General features: G+C 37.2%; 1 protein-coding gene across 3 annotated transcripts in view; it reads right to left on the minus strand.

Annotated features, from left to right (window-relative positions):
• KCNN3 (potassium calcium-activated channel subfamily N member 3) overlaps nucleotides 1-25,368 on the minus strand; it is a 304,701-nt gene that overhangs the window by 78,401 nt on the left and 200,932 nt on the right. For all 3 annotated transcript variants that reach the window (XM_031966673.1, XM_031966674.1, XM_031966675.1), the window contains one exon: nucleotides 20,844-21,262. In XM_031966673.1, the coding sequence (XP_031822533.1) occupies nucleotides 20,844-21,262 (419 nt within the window). The remainder of the gene's footprint in view (nucleotides 1-20,843; nucleotides 21,263-25,368) is intronic.

Genomic DNA, 25,368 nt, shown 5'->3' on the forward strand with positions numbered 1-25,368 from the left:
TCATTCGACAATACCAGGGATATGTTGTTATGATCCCCATTTTAAAGATGAGAAAACTGAAGCTGAAAGGACAAATGACTTTCCCTGAATTACATTTGTCAATTTTTTTTGTCCTGTTCAACTCATCATAACTCCATTTGTGGTTTTCTTGGCAAAGATACAGGAGTGATTTGCCACTTCCTTCTCCAACTCACTTTATAGATGAGAAAACTGAGGCAAACAGGATTCAGTGACTTGCCCAAGGTCACACAGCTAGTAAGTGTCTGGGGTCAGATTTGAACTCAGGAAGAGGAGTCTTTCTTATTCCAAGCCTGGCTCTCTGTCCATGATGGCGCCACCTAGCTGCCCTGTGAGTTATATACCTGACTCCAAGTTCAGTGTTTTGCTCATTTTACTTTGATCTTGAAGTTGGGTTGGAAGCAAGTAAAAGAACATGTCAGTTACTCAGATGCATTAAAGCAGAAAGAGTCCTCTATTATCTATGATCCTTTAAAGATCAGAGAGATTGATTAACTTGTCCCAAGTCATACAGCTAAGACACAAAACTCTTCTCTTACATGTTCCTATTTATTACACTGCCCAATGTTTTATAATGCTATTTTGTGACTGCCTCTTTTAAACATTTTCTTTCTTTCTTTCTTTTTTGCAAGGGAAATTGCGGTTAAGTGACTGGCCAAGGGTCACGTAGCTAAAAAGTGTTAAGTGTCTGAGGCCAAATTTGAATTCAGATCCTCCTGATTCCAGGGCTGATGCTCTATCCACTGCACATCTAGCTGCCCTATAGCTTTTTTTTTTTTAACAAGAAAAATATAAAATTTTAAATCACAACACTGATTATATATAATACATCATAATACTTGCAATCTTCAAACTAGGAAAATTATATTGTTGTTGGGCTTTTTCAGTCATATCCAACTCTTCATGACTTCATTTGGGATTTTCTTGGCAAAGATATTGGAGTGATTTGCCATTTCTTTCTATGGCTCATTTTACAGATGAGGAAACTGAGGTAAACAGAGTTATGTGACTTGCGCAGGATCACGCAGCTATTGTCTGAGGTCGGATTCCAACTCGGGTCTTCCTAATTCTAGTCCCAGTTATCTATCCACTGTGCCACCTACCTGTTCCAGGAATAATATATACTGAATCTTTTTTTCTTTAGAAAGAAAAATCTACATAAAATTTATAGCTACATGATTTATAATAGTAAAAAAACTGACAACTACCTACATGCTCACAGGGTTTGGGGATGGCTGTACCTGATACATCAGCAATGGAGCACTATGTCATCATTCTTTTCCCCTGAGGCAATTGGAGTTAAGTGACTTGCTCAGGGTCACACAGCTAGGAAGTATTAAGTGTCCCAGGTCAAATTTGAACTCAGGTCCTCCTGACTTCAGGGTTGATGCTCTATCCACTGTGCCACCTAGCTGCCCTCATGTCATCATTTTGAATAACCACTATTGGGTCATGTGGTATGGGTAGGTGTCCAGGGCCAGCCAATTACTAGCTTTATGACTGAAATTTTTGTTCTAAGGCTATCAAGGATAACTGACTTACTCAGAATCACACAGCTAGTAAGCATCTGAGGCTACATTTGAACTCAGGACCTCCTGATGTTAAGACTGGTGTGCTATCCATGATGATAGTCAGCTTCTCGCTGTAATTTTAGGCAAATCACTTCTCTCTTCTGGATCTTACTTTCCCTAGCTGTAAAGGAGTGGATTCGATTTATTCCCTAAGGTCCCTTCTAGCTCTAACATGTTATGAATATGTGGCTATAAAGAAAATGCCAATATAAAATAATGGCAAGTATGAAAACTATATTATCTATATATAGTATACAGCCAAAACTATACTATGATACTTGTGTGAATGAACAGAGGCAGAGGGAAGAATGTAAAGGGAATCACTCTGGTTATTAGGAGTTATCATAGCTATTTTTATGTTTAAGAATATTTTTCTTTATAGTCTTGTCTACTAGATTTTTAGTATAAAATAATATAATTTTTAACATATAGTAATAATTCACATTTATATAATGGGTTAAGGATTACAAAATGCTTTATTTAAAATAACCTTGTAAGATAATGTAATGCTGTTATTATTATTCCCATTTTACAGATACAGCAAAGTTGAGTTAAAGTTAATAATGGTGGGCTAAGTGGCGCCCTAGTGCACAGAGTGCTGGGACTGGAGTCAGAAAGATTCATCTTCTGAATACAAAGAGATTCTCAAACACTATCTGTGTATTTGTGGACAAGTTACTTAACCCTATTTGCTTCAATTTCCTCATCTGTAAAATAAGCTGAGAAGGAAATGGTAAACCATCAGTATCTCTGCCAGGAAAACCCCAAATGAGATAACAATATGTCACATATATTTATATATGGATTAACATGGAATATGCTATAGGTTAATATATATGTATATAACATAATAGATAATATAAAATAACATGTGTAATGTACAACATATAACATGTTTATAGATAAACATTATTAGAAGGGTTGGATATGACTGAACAATGACTAAACAAAAATAATAATAATAATTGCTTTTAAAAATTAAAATGTTTAAAATGCAGACAGTAACAAAATAAATTAATTAAGCAGTAACTAAAGAAGAAAATTACATAGAACAAATTTTGGAAATTTATAACAAATATCTATTTAATGCTATTCAAGTTACCTGTCACTTAAGTTAAATATGTTGTTTACTTGGTTTAATTAATTTTGAGACATCCTTTACAAAAACAGAAAGTCTGGTTAGTGCTGAATGCAAATGCTAACCCATAACAATCTTTTCAGATAGACAGTTTCCAAATATTAGTTTTGTTCAATAAACATTAAAATGATATCCTGAGCTGTGTGTGTGTGTGTGTGTGTGAGTGAGTGTCCTAGAACCCTTTGATGGACTGGCAAAGCCTATAGATCCCTTCTAGGAGTGATGTTTTTTAAATGTAAAAAATAAAATACATTAACTCACTAAAGAAATATATTTCTTTTTTGTTGTTGTTCAGTCCCTTTAATCCTGACTCTCTTGGTGTTTTCTCGGCAAAGATACTGGAGTGGTTTTCCATTTCCTTCAGCCCATTTTACACATGAGGAAACTGGGGTTAACAGGGTTAAGCTATTTGCCCAGGGTCACACATCTAGGAAGTATCTCAAGATAGATTTAAACTCAGGAAGATGAGTCTTCTTGACTCCAGGCCTGACATTGGTTCATAGACCCCAAATTAAGGACTCCTGTCTCTAAATTAAAATGAGGTATAGACTTCACCTAGGAACAGTTTCTTTCTCACAAAAAATGATATTTCTCTCACTGACCTGTCAGGAAACCTAACGATTTTTCTATACAACCCCAAATCCAATTGTCCCATGTAGTTCACAACATTGATTCTTATTAGAATCCCTTATTGAACTATGTACAAGATTTCCTTCATCTTTTATCTATTGTACAATATGTTACACACATAATATATAGATTAATATAGAATATGCTATAGATGAATATATATGAGATAATATAGAACAACATTATGCATAATATGTAATATATAATGTGTTTTTAACATTATTAAAATTATTATATAATACATAACATATTTTGTATACATTTGTCTATATATATGTTCTTGTCTATATGTTGTATATATGCATATGTGTGTATGTGACTATAGCTATAGCTATACCTCTAGAACATGACAGCAATTCCTATCTGGGAAACAAGGGGTTAGTAGTGAATTTTAATCAACTGTTATACTGAGGTCTGTCCATTCTCACCCCCACAGCAAATTCAATCTTAGTCTGCATTAAAGAATCATTCTATCTAGAATAAAGGGGGCGATTGTCCCCCTGTACTCTCTTAGTCAGACTCCATCTGAAACAGGATGTTCAATCCTGGGGAATGTATTTTCAAATGGACATCCTACAATTGGATTACACCTAGCAGAAAGAGATCAGGATGTGGAGGTAATCTATACAACATTCACATGAGAGCATTGGAAGGAACTTGAGGTATTTAACCTGAGGAAGAGAAGGCTTAACGGGTAATAATCATTGTCTTCAAGAGTTTGGAGGGCTTTCATGAAAAAAAGGAATTAGTCATGTGTTACACATAGTACTAGTGGGTGGAAATTACAGAGAGACTGACTTCAGCTAAAAATAAATAAGGAAGAACTCTCTAGCAATTAGAGCTGTCCAAAAGCAAAATGGGTTGCCTTGTTGCAGAGTGAGTTCCCCATCACCGGAGGAGCTCAAGCAGAAAAGAAAGTTGATTTTTTTTTATGGGGAGAGGATATCTAATTTTATTTTCCCCCACTTAATAGTATTCTATTTTTTCCAATTATATGTTAAGACAGTTTTCAACATTCATTTTTTGTAAGATTTTGAGTTTCAGTTTTTTTCTCCCTCTTTCCCTTTTCTGCCCCCCAGACAGTAAAAAGTCTGATATAGGTTATACAATCATTAGAGAAGAAATTTGGTTTGTAACTGAAGAGTGCAATAGGAATAGTAATCAGAATTAAGTTAATGGTGAGACTTTACTTAGGAAGATGGGTTAGGAACTGTAAGTCAAGAGGGAAATTATATGAGTCTGGCTTGTGATAGTAGGTATGGGAATAAAAAGGAAGAGATTGATTTAATAGATGTTGTGAAGGAAGGAATGATAAACAGGTCTCAATGAAATCTTTGGCACTGGGACAAGGGAAATGAGTCAAAAGAAGAGCACAACATTAAGAGTTCTTTTGTGAAGGCCAACTAGGCCAGCTTTTGCCTCCGTTCTTGTCCAACATTGAATCACTGAATGGGTATTTCCTCAGACAAACTGAGACCTGAAAAAGACTTTAGCTTAAAAAGGCCAAAGTCCCCCTTTGGGGACCCCAGACTGCTCCTGGGGTCATTGCCAATTGTCCTGATCCATGTCTTGCCATTGTACCCAATGACTCGGGAGGAAAGAGTGAGGGTAATGACTTTGCACAACTCTGCCTCACTTAAATCCAATTCACCTGAAAGTCAAGACATCATCCTCCTAATGTTATTGATCCTTTTTGACAAAGAAGGATGAATACAAGAAGTTTGTGAGCCTGGGAGACTTGAAGAATGAAGATAAAAAGAAGAAATACGTAGAAGGAATCATTCTAGGGGAGAAATAGGTTTGGTTTAGATATGTTGAGGGAGAAAACTATGTAGAAATGTCTAAAAGAAAGGAAACTAGAGCCCAGGAAAGAGCTTAAGTAGAGATTTGGGAATCATCTATATAATGGGAAGAGTTGACTTAAGAGTGGATGAATTCCTAGGAGACTAAATACAATTTGGAGAAAAGTAGTAGCGTGAGGATTAGACCTAGGGGGAAAAGCCAAAAATCAAGGAGGCAGATAGAAAAATAGAAGCTAGCATCCTTATAGAGGCTTTATAAAGGAGATAAGAAATTGTTGATAAAATGACCCCTTCCCATCCACTGCACCCTAAGGATCTTCAAACCTTTTAATCCTTCCTCCATCAATCTTTTCTGGACCATTGGGTCTTTCTGTCTGTCTGCAGTTAGACCCTCCTGGATATATCATCTCCTTTCATAAGAATGTGAACTCTTTGAGAACAACAACTATTTCTCTTTTCAGTTGGTAGCCTTAGTGTTTGGCATCTACTTAATATTTATTACAATACTTGGCAGACACTTAGTAAATGCTTTTTAAAATTCATTCACTCATTCACATGCTTATTTATTATTTCAGTGAAGATAGAATTGAACTTTTTTATCCCATCATTTTAGGGGTAATTAAAAGTGGTGGGAGACATAGTTTTTTTTCCTTTTGCTTTAATTTTTCTCTCCCAAAATGATTCATAAAGCAAAGTGCATAAAATAAATAAAGATTTAAAGATTAATAATAAATACATTCACTAATAAAATAAATAAATAGATAGATTTTTTTTAAGTGGTGAGATCCAACTAGGATTTCTAAGAAAAGTTGTCATGTGTGTTGAGAATGGCAAAGTGTTCTCTCATGGTGTTGAGAGAAAGATGGGAGAGTATAGATGGGTTTTATGGAGTCAGAATCCTAAGATCCTTTTTTAATTTGATTCTATGGAATTGACATTGTTGCAAGAGACTGTCGAAAACTATATATATGGTTAACATGAAGAAACAATTGGAAAATGTGTTTCTATAGGAAAGAATTTTGTCTTGATATGGGACAATACTCAGCACCCATCCAATCTGAAGCATTTGCTTGCTCCTATAATGTTCCAGTTGCCATTAGGTCACTATAACCCACTAAACAAAGCTTTATCTATTTTAAATTTAATTTTTAATTTTAATGTTTATTATTTATTTTATAATATTATATTTACCCATAATTTATATTATATATAACATATTGCTATCCCTATATACTATATTATAATAGATAATATAATATAATTTATTATTAAATTAATATTTAATCTTTTAACTTTGTACTTTCATCTCCCATCATTGTCCTGCTCCATTTTCACCTTTCAACTTTGAGAAGTTTCTTTTTTTTCTCTAGTAACAAGTCTCTAAACTGGCTAGCATAGTACACTTGATGGGAGTACAGGGTTGTGAGACCCAATTGCCTGCCCATGATCTCATTCTCCCTTGTAAATGCAAACATTCAAGGCAGAAAAGTTCAGAGTAGCATTTTCAAAGAAGCAAATAGATGATACTTCATATCTACCCAACACATATTTATTTAAAGACCTTCTTGGACCTGATTCATCATATTTTTATCAATGGAAAAACTTAGTCAAAATCAAGTCATGTCAGGATAACACAAGAATCCATACATCCTGATTTCAGAGAGGCCTGGAGAGACTTACATGAACTGATGCTAAGTGAAATGAGCAGAACCAGGAGATCATGGTACACAGCTACAACAAGATTATACAATGATCAATTCTGATGGATGTGGCTCTCTTCAACAATGAGATGATTGATGCCAGTTCCAATCATCTTGTGATGAAGAGAGCCATCTACACACAGAGACAGGAAGGTAGGAACTGAATGTGGTTCACAATATCATCTTTTCACTCTTTTTGTTGTTGTTTGCTTGCATTTTATTTTCTTTTTCGTTTTTTCCTGTTGAATTTGATTTTTCTTGTGCAGCAAGATAATTATATAAATAGGTATGCAGTTATTGGATTTAGCATATATTTCTATCATGTTTTACATATATTGGATTACTTGCCTTCTAGGGGAGGAGGTAGAGGAAGAGGAGGGAAAATTGGAATACAAGGTTTTGCAAGGGTTAATGTTGAAAAATTATTTCTGCATATGTTTTGAAAATAAAAAGCTTTGATTTAAAAAAAAGAACCCAGACATCCTGACTATTAAGACCATATCTTAATGGATACAGTGTAGCATGCCAGATAGCAGGAAACTAAATTGTTGCACAGTCTTTCAGTGCTCATTAATACGGAGTATTCAAATCCAAGGCATATATTATATATTGTTAGAAGTGAAAAACTTAAACAGAAATGATTTCTTAAAACACACTCAGATTCCTGGAGAATTTTTTGCCCTGGGAGTCGTGACTTCTTTCTATATTCCATTACCAGTCCAATTGAGACAGAGACCTTTAGCTACACAGAAGAAAATCAAAAGTAGAAACTCTTTCAAGAGCTTCTCCTGAACTCTGTGCCCTAGTAGATCAAACAACATTGGACTGGATATATTAGGTGTTACTTTTAGACCAAATAACACACAATGTGTTATGATATCTCTGGTTCCCAAATCATTAGAATTGTCCAAATGAAACCTGCAAAGGAATAAAGGGAGAAGAAATAATGAAAGAGATTTTAAAGGGATGATCTTGAATGGAAGGGATCAGTGTTTACAACTGTCCTTGATTGCAATGTGGAAAATTTCTATGGATAATTTCATTCAATAAGCATATGTTAAGCATCTCCTAAATACACAGTGTTGTGCTAGGATTTAAGGATCCACAGATGAAAAACCAAAACCTGCCCTCGAGGAGTTTACAATTTAATATAGAGGAAGATGAAGTGATACAACATGCATGCAAGCTGAAGCAAAGTAGAATGTGATGGAACTAAAGAAAGAGGGTACTCTAGAAAAATTTGAGGGAGGAGCAATCACTTTCAGATGATGAAAAAATTCAAGAATGCTTTACAGAGAATGTGGCTCCTCAGCAAAGTACCTTTCGGCATGAATATTCTATAATTTTGTGTTGCTTTTCTGGGATTAAAACATCCCTTTCTATTTGTTCAACTCATTGACTTTTTATAGGTTTCTGGTTTGATCCAGAACCAAACTTGGTCACTGAAGTATGTTGATTTTTACTTAATCTGTATAATGTGGAAATATCAATTTCTTTCTTCATTCTTGGGGAACAGACAGCTGATAATATTCAAAATACAGTTATTCCTAAAGCACAATCATGTTCATGCTCAAAAAGCATGTGACTCCCTATTGCTTGTAGAATAAAATCTGAACCTTCTAGCATTCAAAGCCCTTAACCAATGGATTCCAATCAATTTTTCTAAAATGATTTCACATTATTCTCCTTCATTTGCTCTCTGATTTAGCTAAACTGATTTATTTGCTATCTGTCACATATAACATTCCATCTATGTGCTTTTGCATAAACTCTCTCCTTTTCCTATCTCATGACTAAATTGTTCTTAGTATGCCTTGTTCAGTTGAAATGTCACCTGCTACATGAGATCTTTTTCTAAAGTGGACATCCCCAGTTGCTGGCCCCACCCCTTCGCCATATATGTCTGAAATCACTTGCATATATATTTTATTTTATCTGTGTACATGTTGTCTTCCTTCTATTGCCTCCTCCATAGAAAGTAAGCTCCTTGAGGATAGGAACTCTTACTTTTACCTGTGTATCTCCAGCAACGCAGGGCACATTATGGCAGCTCTTTTTTAAAGGAAGTATTTGCTAAAATGGGAGTATGCAAAAAATGGATGATTTCTTCAGCATTGCAGCCTCTCTGTGACATCCTAGAATCACAGAGGTTAATTTCCTTGCCCAGGCTCGTAAAGCTAGAGAGGTCCTGGATAACTAAGTTGGGTTGGCAGAGAAAGCCAAAAGTACTGATGAGGCAAACAGGAAAGGACACTGATGAGGATTAGCTCTTGTGAGTTCTTCATATGTAAATTGCTACCAAAACTCATCATTTGGTAACTATCTCAATCACATTAAAGCTAGTAAAGAACAAGGCAGAACTTTAATTCACATCCTCCTAATAAGTTTTTTAAAATCAAGGAAAAGTGATGCAAAAAAAAAATATAGAAAAAAGAGTTCACAGAGCAATAGTTAGCATCTATATAGTATTGTAAGGTATATGTATAACTCATATATATTTCATTAGATTTTTTTATTCTTTTCAATATTTCCTTTATGTACTCTTTTGTTGACCAATTAATTATGATGATGATAGTTGATTGACTAGAATTTTATTTATTAATTGTTAATGGCTGTTTTATTACTAATATAAATTTGTACAAGGAAAAATAGTTCTAATTACTAATTTTAATATCATATCTTCTAATATTAATAGAATTGTCCAATTTAATGATATTTGATATTTTATTGAATTATTGGTATTAAGGTATTGGAAGATTTAAGCTTTAACCCCTTCTTAATTGATGGCTGATTTTAAGCCCACAATTTATTTGTGGATCATTTTCCTCTAAGGAAATTTGTTTACATGATCAAAAGAGTTGTCCCCTTGTAGTTAGAATCAAGCCACAGACTCATTTTGTCAGCACAATTTAGAGGGCATTTCAATGTGCTATCCAAGGCCCTCTTAGACCTTTATCTGATGCTTCCCTCCTGTCCTAGCTTCAGGACAATAGATTGTTAATTAACTGGTGAATGGGTCACCCCATTTTAGAGAAATAAACATCTCCCATTTCCATAGGTTTTAATGTCTCCACATTAAATGTGACTAAAGCAATGTCTCCACATTTTGTGTGGTGAACATTTTTTTTCATTGTAACTTTTTTATTGACAGAGTCCATGCCTGGGTAATTTTTTTTATAACATTATCCCTTGCACTCACTTCTGTTCCGACTTTTCCCCTCCCTCCCTTCCTTCATCCCCTCCCCCAGATGGCAAGCAGTCCTATACAAGTTAAATATGGGCGAACATTTTTTTTAGTCCATTTTACAAAGGAGGAAACTGAGGTTCTAGGAGGTGAAGGCAATTGCTAAAGATCACACAACTAGAAAAAGTCAGATTCCAGACTCATGTTGCTCATGGAAAAGAAGAGGAAGGAAAGAGGGAAAGAGAGGAAATAAGTATTTGCATAGTATCTGCTATGTACCAGAATGGGGGGACCTAAGTGCCACAGTAGATAGAGTTCTAGCTGGGCCTGGAGTAAGGAATACTCATCTTCCTGAGTTCAAATCTGGTCTCAGACACTTACAAGCTGTGTGACCCTTGGGCAAGTCACTTAACCTGATTTGCCTCAGTTTCTTCATCTGTGAAATGAGCTGGAGAAGCAGATGGCAAATCACTCTGGTATCATTGCCAAGAAAATCCTAAATGGGCTCACGAAGAGTCAGACATGACTGAAAATGACTGTAACAACAACAAAATGGGCCAGACACTGTGCTAAGTGCTTTGGAGGTACATTAGCATGTCAAATCTATGACTATATAGATCTGAAAATATAAGGAACTCCATAGTAAGAAAATTTCTTTTACCAAAGCAGATTGGTAAATGTTCTATAATTTACTGTCTTAGAAAGGTGCCTGGTTCAGTGAAAGCTTGAAGGACTTTTCCATAGTCACACAGTCAACATTTATCAGAGATAAGACTTTTTAACCCAGGCCTTCCTGCCTCTGAGGCCTCTTTGGCTATCAGCCCTCTCTTCCTCTCTATATAAATACAGTGGGATAGAAAACAGATGACAGAGATAGGATTTGTTTAGTTGAAGTATAGGCTGATAATGTGCTTTGGGTGTGATGAGTTGGAAAAATAGAGGGCTTTTCCCCCTGAAATATAAAATTCACTCTATAACACAAAGCCCCAAATTTAATACTTTATTTAGAATGCTTATTTATAGACTCTCCCCAATTCCAACCAGTTCCTCAAGTTTACCATCTAAGAGGTCTCTCCCTTGTTGCAAATGATCCCTTTGCATATTCTAGTGCCAAGGATTTGAAGAGGGTTGCTAAGGACTCCCAGAACACAATGAAACAGAGAGAAAACACCCCAGAATATGGAGCAAAAAGAGGAAAACAAGAGAGTGAAAGCTAAGAGAAAGATGAAAAAAACAGAAAATCAAAGAAGTGCGAAAAAGCTCATCAGTGAAAAAACAGTATATTATGAGCAGAAGGAATTCTAATCTTGGGACCAGAATTCTATGGGCCAGAGTCCAGTGACTAGTTGTGTGACCTTGAATAAATCATTTAACCCTGAATCTCAATTCATCTGTAAAGTGGGGATAATTATACCTCTACTAGATTTCTCACAGGGTTGTTATGAGTAAAGTGCTTTGAAAACAAAAGTGTTTAAAAAATGGGAGTTATTATGATTTGTGTCATAGTCTGAAACAGGATGACAAGGGACATAGGGATTAGAATCAGCAATGATGGAGGGAATACTAGTCAAGCTGTTACCACATTCAAGAAGGTAGGGCAGTGAATCTCTAGGGGCAAAAGATAGTAGTTATTGCCAATATTCTAAATTGCAACCAAATAAAGTGTCATATTTTAGTTTAGAAAGCCTACTAAAGAAACAGCAGGATAGTGGTCCTCTAATCAAGCTACAGTGATGGTTATGAGATCCAGTTTTTATGATCCATTTTTACCAGGAGAAATCTTATTAGCTCAAAAATACTTTTTTTTTTTACAATATATCAACATTCTATTATTGCTTAAGGGTTTGCTCCTCTTGGTCACTATTGTATGAAGTCACAGACAGAAAAACATAGAGACACAGGGAGAGACAGACAGATGCATACAGATAGAGAATGACAGACAGACAGAAAAAACAGAGAGATGCAGACAGAGACACAGACGGACAGAGACTGAAACAGATACAGACAGAAAAACATAGACAGAAACACAGGGAATGAACCTTCTCTTAAATCAACAGGCTTTCCATTAGCACATTTTCCCTGATGATCCTATAAACCAAGGCAATTGTTGTCAGGCACCTGAAAGAAAATGCCAAACAGAATCCTTGGGGCCCCTCAGTTCAAATTGATCCCTCTCTTCCTTTCCCCTCCTCCCTCATTCCTATTCTCCTCTCCTCCTAGTTATAACTTGAGAGGTAAATGAGATTTGGTAAATCAGATCTGACTCTATATTCACTATGGCAACATCAACACTAGGCCAGAAAAATTCCCCCTTCCATCTCTTGTCTTCCCCCTCCCTCTGCAAAGGACAATGGGAATTCTGCTAATTCTCTAGGCACCATCTTCCCAAAGACCTAGTTCCTTATGTTCAGATGACAAGAACACCAAATAAATGACTTTAGCTCTAATTCCTTGAACTAACCAAATACCACAAATAGACTCTCTGTTTTCTTAAAGAGAAATCAGCTTAGTGTAAAATAAATGCCATTTCTACCAATACTTTGTTATGTGCTCTGTATGTGTTTGTATACTCTTAAACATACTGATATATTGCCTCCCCCATTAGAATGTAAGCTTCCTGAGGGCAAGAACTGTTTTCTTCTTATCTTTGTATTCCCATCACTTAGCATGGTGTCTAGCAAATAATAAATACCTAATAAATGGTTAGCCATACAACATCAATGAGGAACACTGTCATTAAAAAAGGTATCCCTTTGTTTCAGTAAGAAGTTTGGGATTATTTTCTCAAGGACAATTCAGTTCTGGGTCCAGTTCATTGTCCATGTACAATGTCTGTTAAATGTTCAGATGGATCTATTTGTTATTTATCCAACTCCATATTATAGTCTAGACAATAGGCATTCTTCTTCCATTTATTTTTGGATAGTGTAGATAGATAGAGAAACTCTTTTGAATAATTATAGATCTTTGTTAGAAATCTTCATGATAGTCTAATATTTGATACAATAAACTCAATGTCAACCTCAAAGAATTTGGCCTTATAGAAACTAAGAAGTCACTCTACAGGGATCTCTTTTAAAATATGGTATTGTGAAAGAGGTATGTCCAGGGGATGAGTACAGATTCTTAAAGGAGGAGGCATTGGAGAGTATTCTAAATCAGTTACAGAAAACTCAGATGATTGATCAACAATCCAATGGCTCATCATGTCATGGAACTGACTCTCAATTCTAGAAGGTTTTGCAGACAAAGGCTTTCAGTTCTCCAGGCCATAATTTAGCAAGGAAGAATTTATTAAGAACCTAGTATGTGTCATGCACTAGGAACTAGAGTTGATTTCCCTGAAGGGAAAACTTGAGGGAGGAAAGAAGGAAGGAAACAAGCAATTGTTCAATTCAATAAGCACTTGTATACGTCAAACTCTATGCTAAGAGCTTTGTAAACATTCTCATTTGATCCTTATAACAATCCTAGGAGATAGATGCTGTTACTCTCTCCATTTAATAGCTGCAGGAACTGAGGCAGCTAATCACTTAAGTGACTTGATCAAAGTTACACAACTAGTAAATGTTTAAGGCCAGATTCGATTTCAAATCTTCCTTACTCGATGGCCAGTGTTCTATCCATTATACCAGTTAGTGGTCCACTATGTCACATAACATTCTTCAAATATTTGAAGTCCTGTCACCTAGAAGGAGAATTAGACTTAGGGTGCTTGACTTTATAGGACAAAATGGGTGCTACTTGTTATAGGAGGCTTTTCTTGGTCATTCAACAGTTGGCAGGATTGTCTTCCTCTAAAAATTACTTTGTATGTACTTTATAATTACTACCACTACTAGTACTTATCCATATACATTTTGTATCCTTCCAATAGAATATAAATACCCTGAGAGTAGGGACTATTTGAATCCAATTCAATATACATTTATTAAGAACCTACCATGTGCCAGGTACTGTGCTAAAAGTTCTGAATATAAAAGTACAAGCAGAAAAAGACAGTCCTTGCCCATAATGAGCTTGCAATCTAATGGGGGAAGACAACACCCAAAAGAAAGATTAAAATGGGGAGGGAGGTAGAGGGTATGGGGTATAGAGAAAGGTAGTAATGGAATGGAATCTATGGAATACAGCTGGGGGAGGGCAGGAATCTTTGTACTGTGAACCCTCTGTAAGTGGACGCTTTGGGAAAAGTTGGCTCCCCTCTCTAGTTCTCTAATCAGAGGTTGGAGGCTACCAAGGGTACAGATGAGGTATGAATACAAAAGCCAATGTACTCTCCAGATGATGAGCTTCCTCCTGAGAATATGATGACGTGGAGTGGAATTTAAGAAGTACAGTTGGTAAGAAATGTTATTTCATTTTTGGTTTTGTGTTTTATAATAAGTGTTAGTGGAACTAAATAGAATTGAATTGGAGCAATGGGCAGGAAAAAGGCAAATTCCAGTTTGACATAAGGAAAATCTTAATAATTAGCTCTAGGGTAATGGAGCTACTGGGGATACTACAGCCCTGGGGTTTCCCCCACTAGACTATGTCCTGGTAATAGGAGATACAGTAGAGTAGACACCCCTTCACACACTCCATGGAACAACCAAGTTGGTGTTAGGGTCATCCCTCACACAGTACAGAATTCCATCTCCTGTACCTTTACTCAGACTCCCCCCTGTGCCTGGAATGTTCTTCCTCCTGCTTCAGAATCCCCAGTTTCCTTCAAAGTTCTGTTCAGTTTCATGCCCTGTGTGAGATCTTTCCTGATTCTCTCAGTTTTCCCTCCCCAAATTGTTTTGCATTTATTTTATATTCAGAGGAAGACATTTCATCGGATTGTCTGAGACAGCTTTGAGGTGCCTATGTTTTATTTCTGCACAATGAGCTGTTCCTTAAGTAGAACTGTCCAGCCCATGGATTCTTATAATACTCCTAGGAGATAGATGCTATTACTCTCTCCATTTAATAGCTGCAGGAACTGAGGCAGATAAACATTTAAGTGACTTGATCAAAGTATTTCACATATATCACATATATATAATATGTGGGTGGGTGCCACATATACTCACACCCACCCACCCACATATTGTATATATAAAAAGGAACCTTAGGTCACTGTCTAGCCATGGGGAAGGGAATTTATGTGCACACATGTACACATGTATATTTGTACATACGTGCATGTACATGTGAATACATGTGCATAAATTTGTGTCTATATAACAAGTAGGAGGTTTGCACTATTCTGCCTTGTAACTGTCTAGCTCATGGGAGTAGCAGTGCTATACACATATAGAATCCAACATATGTATGTATAAACACATACATGTGTATGTCTCTAGAAGGGATGAGGGTGTCCCTTAGGTAACTGTCTAGTTATGGGGGTGGAATTGCTATGTGTGTTTATTTACATGTATACACACATTTGTGTGTCCTTATAAGGAATAAGGGGGGCAGCGTGCTATCCCTTGGGTAACTGTCCAGCCCATGGGGGCAGAAGTAATACACACATACACACACACACACATGCATATATGTATATACTCATACACACATAATGTTTCCCACTCACCACTCCTCATAGTTTAAGTTTTTTTTGACAACAGGGACCACTTCAGGTTTGTTCAATGTACTGTCTGATATATAGCAAGTGCTTAATAAATGTTTTTTGATGATTTGATTGTTTGAATCTTGTTCATGTATGTTAGTCTAGATGACTCTAATGTTTCCTTTTGGTTCTGAGAGTTTGAGTGCAGGCCCCATTATAAGACTGAGGTTATAGAGTCCAACAACAGAAGGCTGGCTTCCAGATGATTTATTTTTTTGAACATGGCAACTCATGTAAATAGTCTATTAAGGCAGGGAAGGGTTATAACTTACATTGGTGGAGAAAATATCCACCTGGAAGAAATGAGAGATTTCCTGATGCATGAAAGTATTTTTAGCAATTGAAACGTACACAGAGAGCTATGCTAAAAGCCCTCCAGATCATGACTACATGCTGCTTGTACAAGGTTGGTTGGTACATCACAAGCAAAGGAATCCTTTCCATCAAGTGGAGAGAATTACATGAAAGCAACTGGGAGAATGAACAGATCTAAGACAGCCATTAAAGGGAGGATAGAATACAAATAGCAAGACTGCAGCTACATAACATCCTAAGGAAAGTTACCAGCAGGATCCCCAAATGGCCACATGCTTATGCACAGAAAGATGAATCTACCAGTGTTTGCTGGCAGGTTCCTCTACTCAGGACATGACAGGAAACCTGATTTCCCCAACTTGTTGTAATTAGGAATCAGGACAATGGGGAGAAAATCATCCAATTCAGTCTACTTTGTTACTTCATAGTTGAAAGTGTTTAATTAGAAGCTTCATGGATGGATGAGGACCTGTGGGAGGTTGACATATCAACAAGAGTGTCCCAGAGAATGCCGAATCCCACAACTGTCAGATCTCAGAGTCTATGATGTAATGTCTAGCTGGGGGCCAACACAAACAAGATGATGGGTGTCATCACTCCCTCGGATAACAGGGCTTGGTTTTGTTGTTTATAAATCAATGGCTATTTTGTTGAAATTCCCAAATCCCTCTATTCTTCCTTGGAAGCAGGAAAAGTGAAAAAATGCTTCTTAACAAATAACTTACAATACAAGAAATGGGAAATGCCTTTCAAAATGTCTCTAGTTAAAGGAACATTTCCATAGCAACTTCTAAATTGTGTGTATACAGCTAGGGACCAAACAGTGGCTAATGTTGCAGCAGGGAGGACAATAAGCCAATATGTGCATCCTGTTTAAGTATGTATTACTCTTCCTAAAGGCCACTGTCAGTCTTTTTAGGAAATATCTTTTGCCCCTGGATTTCATTAGTAAATTAAAATGTAGGCAGCTACATGGTACATTGAATAGAATGCTGAACCTGAAGTCAAAAAGAATCATCTTCCTGAGTTTAAATTTGACTTCAGTCACTTACTGTGTGATTGTGGGTAAGTTACTTAACCCTATTTGCTACAGTTTTCTCATCTGTAGAATGAACTGGAGAAGAAAATAGTGAACTATCCAACATTTCTTCCAAGACAACACCAAACAAGGTCACAAAAAGTTGGGCTCAGCTGAAAATGATTGAATAATAATAATATGAAAACGTATTTGGGTTCCCACATTTATACTTAAATTATATTCAATTTCACACCAGGGATCAAGGCTTAGTCAACACTTTAATTTCTTATAGCAACTAAGTCCAAAGCTTATTTAAAATATACAATTACCTCTCAGAAAAGAAATATAAACTTCTGCATATCCCTATGAATCTCTTCATTGTTTTCTGTGCTTCAAACCTTGATTTGAATCATGGGTTATATTTATATGTCATTTTGAGATTTCAAATGTGCTCTCTTCGCAACCATCACGTGAGGTTTATAAGACAAGAATTAATTCCCCCATTTTTACAGGTGAGACTTCAAAGAGTCAAGGTGACAGCTAGTAAGTGTTGGAACTTGTTCTATTTCTCTTTCCACCAAGTTATGTTGCCTCTCATGCAGCCATTAATGGGCCAGATTGTTGTTATTCAGTCATTTCAGTCATGTTCAACTTTTTGTGACCTCATTTGAGATTTTCTTAGCAAAGATAACACAATGGTTTTCCACTTCCTTCTCTAACTCATTTTACAGATGAGGAAACTGAGGCAAATAAGGTGAACTGACATGCCTGGGGTCATAAGTTACTAAGTATCTGAGCCTGGATTTGAACTTAGAAAGATGAGTCTTCCCAACTGCAGCCTGGCACTCTATTCACTATGCTATCTAGCTGCCCATGAGGCAAATTGCTAAAATTGGGGGGAGGAAAAACACATTAAAGATCATTCAAAACCACCTGAAATGTCAACACACTTCCAAATCATTCTATTAGACATGGAAAATGTCAAGTTCCTTTTATCTGACAAAGGGAGAGAGTATGTCACACTAGATAGAACAATGAACTCAGAGCCAAAATGAACTGAGAGCCAAGTTGAAAGACAAGGTGGAAGGTATATTAGAGACTTAGCTCAACTACTAACTGGCTCCATGATCTCAGACAAATCATTCTGCCTTTCTAAATATCAATTTCTTCTTTTATAAAATTATGGGGCTGAACTAGAGAATTCCTGGCGGTCTTTTCTAGCTCTTCAACTTTATAAATAAACAAAACAGTAAAGTTCATTTAAACAAAAAGAAAACATTTGGGTCAATATTGCTTAAGATCTAGGACTTGTTGAATTAGAGACACAAAGTAAAATAGATAAATCACAAAAAAAATTTATCCTTGGCTGGAGGGAGGTTGAGGTAGGAGGGGGAGTTGAGATTTTTTATCCTTCTTAGGAATCAAAGGGCTAGGAGGAACTTAAAAATAATTAAAAATTCCTAGTCTAATTTCTCCATTTTACAGATGAAGAAAGAAAAATCCAGAGCAGGTCACTTGCCCAGAGTTATGTGGCTAATCAGCAGCAAAGCTGGGATTTGAATCCAGGTCCCCCTGTTTCCCTCTCCATCCCCTTTCTACTGCCATACTATCTCCTTGCCTAAAGTCAAACATAACAACCCCAATGGCTTTCAGTGGCCCTAAATGCTTTTCACGTTTGGACAGCGTCTGCTTTTATGGGAGAACATAAAGAAAACCTTGCTGAATGTCATCCCACTTGAAGCATATGTTGTTATGTCAGTTGCCAGTTGCTACATACTATCCTGAGCCTGAGGAACTGGGTCTGGTACATGCTGAGTTGCTCTTCACGGAGGTTCTGTTTCCCAAAGCTCCACTCACTGTCACAGAATGTGCAATCCCCATCCCCAGGGAACTGTCCAGCTGCAACAGAAGATGCCATTACAGCCTAACTATGGGGGCCCCAGGCCAATGCCCTGACAGAAACGAGTCTCTCAATGAATCAGAATTTTTAAAATAAACAGAAAATGAGTCAGGGCAGAAAAACTTCACTTGCTTGAGCTACTGCTGCTGATTACCTTTTGTCCTGGGTTTTATATGTCTCTGCAGCACTTATTATAGAATATTGTGTATCCCAGTTATTTATCTGTGTTTACCAGGTCCATCCTTGCCCCAACTCCCTATTGCACCAAAAAAAGAGAACAACAACTAGGACCAAAGCTCATGAGAATGAGGCTTATGTCATATCTTGGCTTTACATCTTCCCTTTTGCACCCAACAGGCACTAGAATATCCACTGAATAGATGAACACATTGGATGTATCATTCTTAAGACATCAGTAATCAGGAGACAGGCTGGTGGGAGGTTGATGGGTAAAATATTAAGTTTAGATGAGCCACACATCAGAATGGCTAAGAGGGCTACCTCAAAGGCACACAAAATGGATCTAATCCCATTATATGTTCCTCTACATAGTTTTTATCTAGGAGGAATACGTTAGAATGACTCTAAGGCATCTTTGAAGGAGAAAAGTCATGGAAGACTGAAAGAGCTGTGGAAGTAGAAAGCATAATCCAACTACTTTGACTGGAATGGGAGAATGGGGAATGGAATTGGGATCATAGGGGCAAAATGTTGTCAAAAGACCTGGTGTCTAGTCCCAGTTCTGGCATCCACTGGCTTTGGCAAGTTGATTCTCTTTTCTGGGCCTGGTTCCCCAGCTATAAGGTAAGAGATTTGGACTTAATGTTTTCTAAGAGCCCTTCCAGCCCTTAAGTTCTGCATGGCATACAGTAAATGTTTAATAAATGCTTGCTGATTTGACTTGTTAATTTGATTTGAGGCCCACGATCAATGACCCAGATTTTTTTTCCTAGTAGCAACTTTTTGGGGACCAATTCCTTTCTCCCACTGAACACCTCCTTATATCACTTCTCAGCAGTTTACAAGGGGTAGAGAGATTTCATAGTTAATTACCCAGTTCACTGGAGGCAAAATTCTTAAACATAGAATTTAGTTTGGATCTGGATTCAATTTTATTGCCCAAATCTAAATCCAAGGAAGAATCAGTAATGTTTCGTTAATATTCATGTATACTTTCCCAATGATCACCTATTAGGTGAGCTTGTACCAGCTCAGCATTAAACTATATAAGAAAGGACAAAGGATGACAATGACAAAACCATAAGAAAGGACAAAGGAACTTATTTCAACTTGCTTGCCTTCTCAGTGAGAAAGGAAGGTGTTGAGGAAGGGAGGGAGAGAATCTGAGTATTCTAACTTTTAAAAATAAAAGTTAAAAATTGTTTTTACATATAACTGGAAGAAAAAACTAAATAAATGAAAAGAAAAAGAAAAAAGGAAAAGATGGGGGGAAATTGCTAAGGAAACTAGCGCTAAAAGACTCACAGCATCTTCTAAATGAGACTGCTAAAACATATATACTTTCAGAATCTATGGAACTTTTACAAAAATTAACTAACCTTTAGTCCATTATGATTTCCCACATACAAAAGAAAAATTTTTTAGAAATACTTAGGGAAAAAAAAAAGGAAGGGCAAAGCTACATGTTTCCAGGAATTGTTTAGAATAGATAGCAAACTTATTGACTTGGAAACACAGGGATGAGAATAAGAATAATGACTCACTTCCTAGAACATCTTAAAGTTACAAAACATTTTCCTCCTAGCATTAAAGGGTGAGTTGTGTTAGTGTTGTTATGCCCATTTTACAGATGAAGAAACTGATGCTTAGAGATATTAGGTAACTTGCTAAAGGCCACATAGCTAGTGACTGCCAGACACGGGACTCCATCCTAGGTCCTCTGACTCCTAGGTCCTGAACAATCACAGGAGCTCTGTTATTTCCCCACATACTTCCTCTCAGGCTTACCTTTCACAGACTCGTACTGTCCAGGCGGCAATTATCCACAGAGAAATGCTGAACACTAGAAGCACTGTCCCAGGGCAGATGGTCATTAGCGTCTTCATCACAAACCGTGTGTTGAAGTTGATTTTGTTTAGTGCCCCAATACTTCGTGAGGAGGCGTCTGTAAAGAGCTTGCTATGCAGCAACATAACTCGGGCAATCAGGTAGAGCCGGAGGAACATGGGGATAGAAAGGATGATGTCCACGTCAGCCTCAGCCCTGGAAGGAGCATAGGAGAAGGCTAGGCGGGCTGTCCAAAAAAATTTATATTCACCAGGGATAGGGTGGATGGCACAAACCAACATCTCCAGGCTGATGTAGAGGATGCGTTCGTAGGTCATGGCTATCCTCCAGTCATCTGCGCCATTGTCAATCACAAAGAGCTAACAGAGAACAAAAACCACAGTTAGCGCTGCTACAGAACCGCAAAGACCAAGTATAACATGTGGTGGTTGAGTCTGCGCCGCCTGGCATTAGAACCCCCATCCACCTAGAAGGAACAAATAATACCTGGTGCGCCCAGAAAGCAGATGGAAGCACTCTGGAGGGGATGGGGACAAGTGGGCTTGATGGACAGCAAGGTGAGGAACCAGGAATGAGTCGGTGGAAGGTCAAGGCCTCTCTGACTTGACTCATGGTTGACTCATTGCCATGATGATGGCCACATGGAACCATGAATAGTAAAGGACTAAGGGCTCATGTCCTATTTCTATCCCTACCTAGCTGGGATCTTGGGAAAACGTTTCCTCATTTGTAAAGATACATATAATCAAGTTCTTTCCAACTCTAATATTCTGTGATTCTATGACCAGAGTTTGGGTGTAAGGGAAAGATTTGGAATAAAGGGATATGGTTTGGAAATCTGGCTTACTTACTACTGATGGTTCTCAGTCACATTTCTTCTTCCCCTGGGCATGTTTTATCATCTGCAAAGTTGGGAGGGGATTAAACTAGATAACTTCAATAAACATTTGTTGGACTGAATTGGATTGAATTGAATTGGATCCCTTTCAGTCTGAATTCTCACAGCTCTCTAGTTCATAAAATAAGGATACTGGATTGGAGAATCTAACCGTACTGAATCCCACAATTCCAGGACATCTTGGAACCCCATATCAGGTAAGTAAGGCTAATATGCACTTCTGAATTTAATTTTAATGAATTTATCAATTCAATTTAATAATTAATATTTATAATATAATAATAAATATTAATTAATTAATAATTTAATGAATTTATTAATTACCTGGGTCAGTCAAAGGATCAAATTCAGGGTTCATACCCTGCCTCTAACTTCAAGAATTTGGTCAAGTCATTTAACCCCTATGGGCCTCAGTTTTCTCATCTATAAAATAATAGAAATGGTTTCTGAGGTCCTTCCTAGACTTAGTTCTAGTTCTGTCCTCCACCATCTATTTTCTTGAGTACCTAGGCAGTTCTTGAAGTCAGAAGTCAGGAAAACTCAAGTTCAAATCTAACCTTAGACATTTATGAGTTGTGTGATCTTGAGCAAGTCACTTAATCTATTTCTGCCTCTGTTTGCTCATCTGTAAAATGAGGATAGTAATAGCCTCTAACTTACAAGATTGTTGTGAAGATCAAAATAGATAATAATTGTAAAGTGCTTAGCACAGTGCCTGGAACACAGTATTCCCCTTGTAAGTGCTAACCATGATGATGACCTGCTGCTGTTGCTTAACACAGTGCCTGGCACATAGTAAGCGCTATATAAATATTAACTATTATTATTATAATGCTTAGCACAGTGTCTGGCACATAGTAACCCCTATGTAAATGTTAACTATGATGATGATGATTCTTAGCACAGTGCTTGGAACATAGTAAGCGCTATATAAATGTTAGCTATTATTATAGTACCTGATGCACAGTAAGCACTATATAATGTTAGCTATTATTATTTTGGTGCTTACCATATAGTGCCTGGCACATAGTAAGCCCTATATAAATGTTAGCTATTTTTATTAAAGTGTTCAGCATATAGTAACTGACACATAACAAAACTTATATAAGCATTCCCTATTTTATTATAATACTTAGCATAGTGCTCGGGACACAGTAGGAGATTAATAAATGCTTGTTTCCTTCCCTCCCTCCTTGGACAGAACATTTTAAGTTCTTTAAGTCTCAGTTTTTTTTTTCCCTGTAGGGATGAGATTAGATAGCCTCTAAGTCCTGTCCAGCTCTAAATTTATAATACTGGGCTCTCACACTTGTGCCGTGAGAATCTAGACAGACAATATGTATAAATCATTCTATATAAATGTCAGTCTTTATTAGGACAAGCAGAACAGTGGCCTGCCAGGATACAAGACCCTATTCCTGACACATGGGTGACATTCAATCCATGAATGATGTCTGTGGATGACAATGACGCCAAAGTTATATATGGGATGGTCGTGCTAGACTTAGACGTCTAATCAGCCATTTGGTGGACATGACCAGAAGTTCAGGCAGGTCTGGAGATTGGACCACTACAAGCAGTGACAGCAGCCCCACCTTTCATACCTCCATCCTCCCACTTAGCATGGGGGGGAGGGTACCATCCATAGGCTTGATTGTTGAAGCTCAAGCCCTGTTAGAATATTCTCATCATACTATGTTTCAGACCTTCCTCCCCCACTTCCAGCCCTTCACAGAGATTCCAAGTGTTCCAAGTACCACCCAAAGGTGTTGCTGTAACAAAGCTAGTTATATTGGCCTTTAGTGAGCTTAGAAAAGGCAAGATCCGCAGCCTGGTATGGTGTAAGCGATATAATAAAGTGAGCCTGGTTACAAAGGACAACAGAAACACCAAGCATTCAGATTAAACGACCTGCTTGGCAGGTAACAAGGCAGTCTTGCAAAATGCCCATGCGCCTGCTCCAGGTACAGGGAGCTGATGTGGTGTAGTGGAGAGATAACTAGATTTGGAATCACAGGACTTGGGTTCAAGTTCCTGCCCCTGTTAGTGTGTGTTACCTTGAGTAAACCACTCCTCTGAGCTCAAATTTCCACAATTGGGAACAGAGGGGGTTGATTAGATCAATATGGTGAAGCCCCTAGACCCCAATTCATAATCATGTTTTTAAATAATTGAAGGAAAAATTATATTTCATTTGGAGATTAGTGAAGATGAAGGTGTAATTTTTTTCCACATTCAAGTTTAGAGATCTTCCTCTTTGCCTCTTAAATTTATCTATTGACCTTTTGGGTGTTCATGGACCCCAGGTTAAGAACTGAATAGAGAATTGGACTTTAATTCAGGATATGTGTCTAACTCTTTGTGGCTCCATTTGGGGGTTTTCTTGGCAAAGCTACTTAAATTTCCTTCTTCATTTCCCCCCCTTTTTTTTTACAGATGAGGAAACTGAGTTAACAGGATGAAGTGGCTTGTCTTATTAAGTGTCTAAAGTCAGATTTGAACTCACAAAAGTGATTCTTTCTGACTCTAGGACTGATATTCTATCCACTCTGTCCCTAACCACCTTGAAGTCAGAAAGGCTTGAATTCAAATCCTGCTTCAGAGACTTACTAGCTGTGTGACCTTGGAGAAATCACTTCATTTTTCTCAATCTCAATTTTATCATCTGTAAAATGAGGATAATGATAGCACTTATCGCCCAGGATTATTATGAGGATCAAAGAAGATAATATTCATAAAACACTTTGCAAACCTTAAAACCCAATATAAATGTTTATTATATTATCATCCTTATATCTTTAAGGTCTCATCTAGCTCTAAAATCCATTATCCTGTGCAGGATTGAAAAAAAAAATCAGTCCTGCATGAGGAGATTTTTTTCATGAAAATGGAGGCCATTAGATGTGGAGTCCACAATGTATCTCCCAGTTCAAATGCTATCTCTGTCATTTACTACCAATGTAACCTGGAACAGGTAACAATCTTTCTGGACCTCACTTTCCTTAGCTGTATGGACTAGAAGAACTCTAATGTCCTAAAATCCTTTCCAACTCTAAATCTATGATTCTACTTCCCTGAGCCTCAGTTTCCTCATCTGTTAAATGAGGGAGTAGAATAGAGGTTCCTTCTAACTCTGAATCTGTGATACTACTTCTACCCTGACCACATTTCTCATGCTCTCTGCCCTCCTCTCTTAGAAGAGCACACTGCTCCTGAAGCCCAGATGACCTTGTTGCCTTGTTGCTCATGACCTCCGCCCATTGAAATCCTCTTCATCCTCCTCAAATACCATCTCCTCCAACCTTCCACATCACAGAAGAGTATTTTGTTTACCCTTCTCATGGATTAATCATGTTATTGCCAGTTATGTGACCTTAGGTTCCTTAAGCTTTAGTCTCCTCATCTGTAAAATAGTGTTAATTCCTATACTAGCTACTGCCTAAGGAAAGCACTTTGTAAACAACATATATGTGAGTAATTGATTATTCATTTGTGTATTGATCATATTTTCCATTAGACTGTAAATTCCATGAAGGACAGGGAATATTCCTTGGTATCCTTTCTCTT

This window comes from Sarcophilus harrisii, chromosome 4 (assembly GCF_902635505.1).
Source record: "Sarcophilus harrisii chromosome 4, mSarHar1.11, whole genome shotgun sequence".
NCBI classification, from domain to species: Eukaryota; Metazoa; Chordata; class Mammalia; order Dasyuromorphia; family Dasyuridae; genus Sarcophilus; species Sarcophilus harrisii.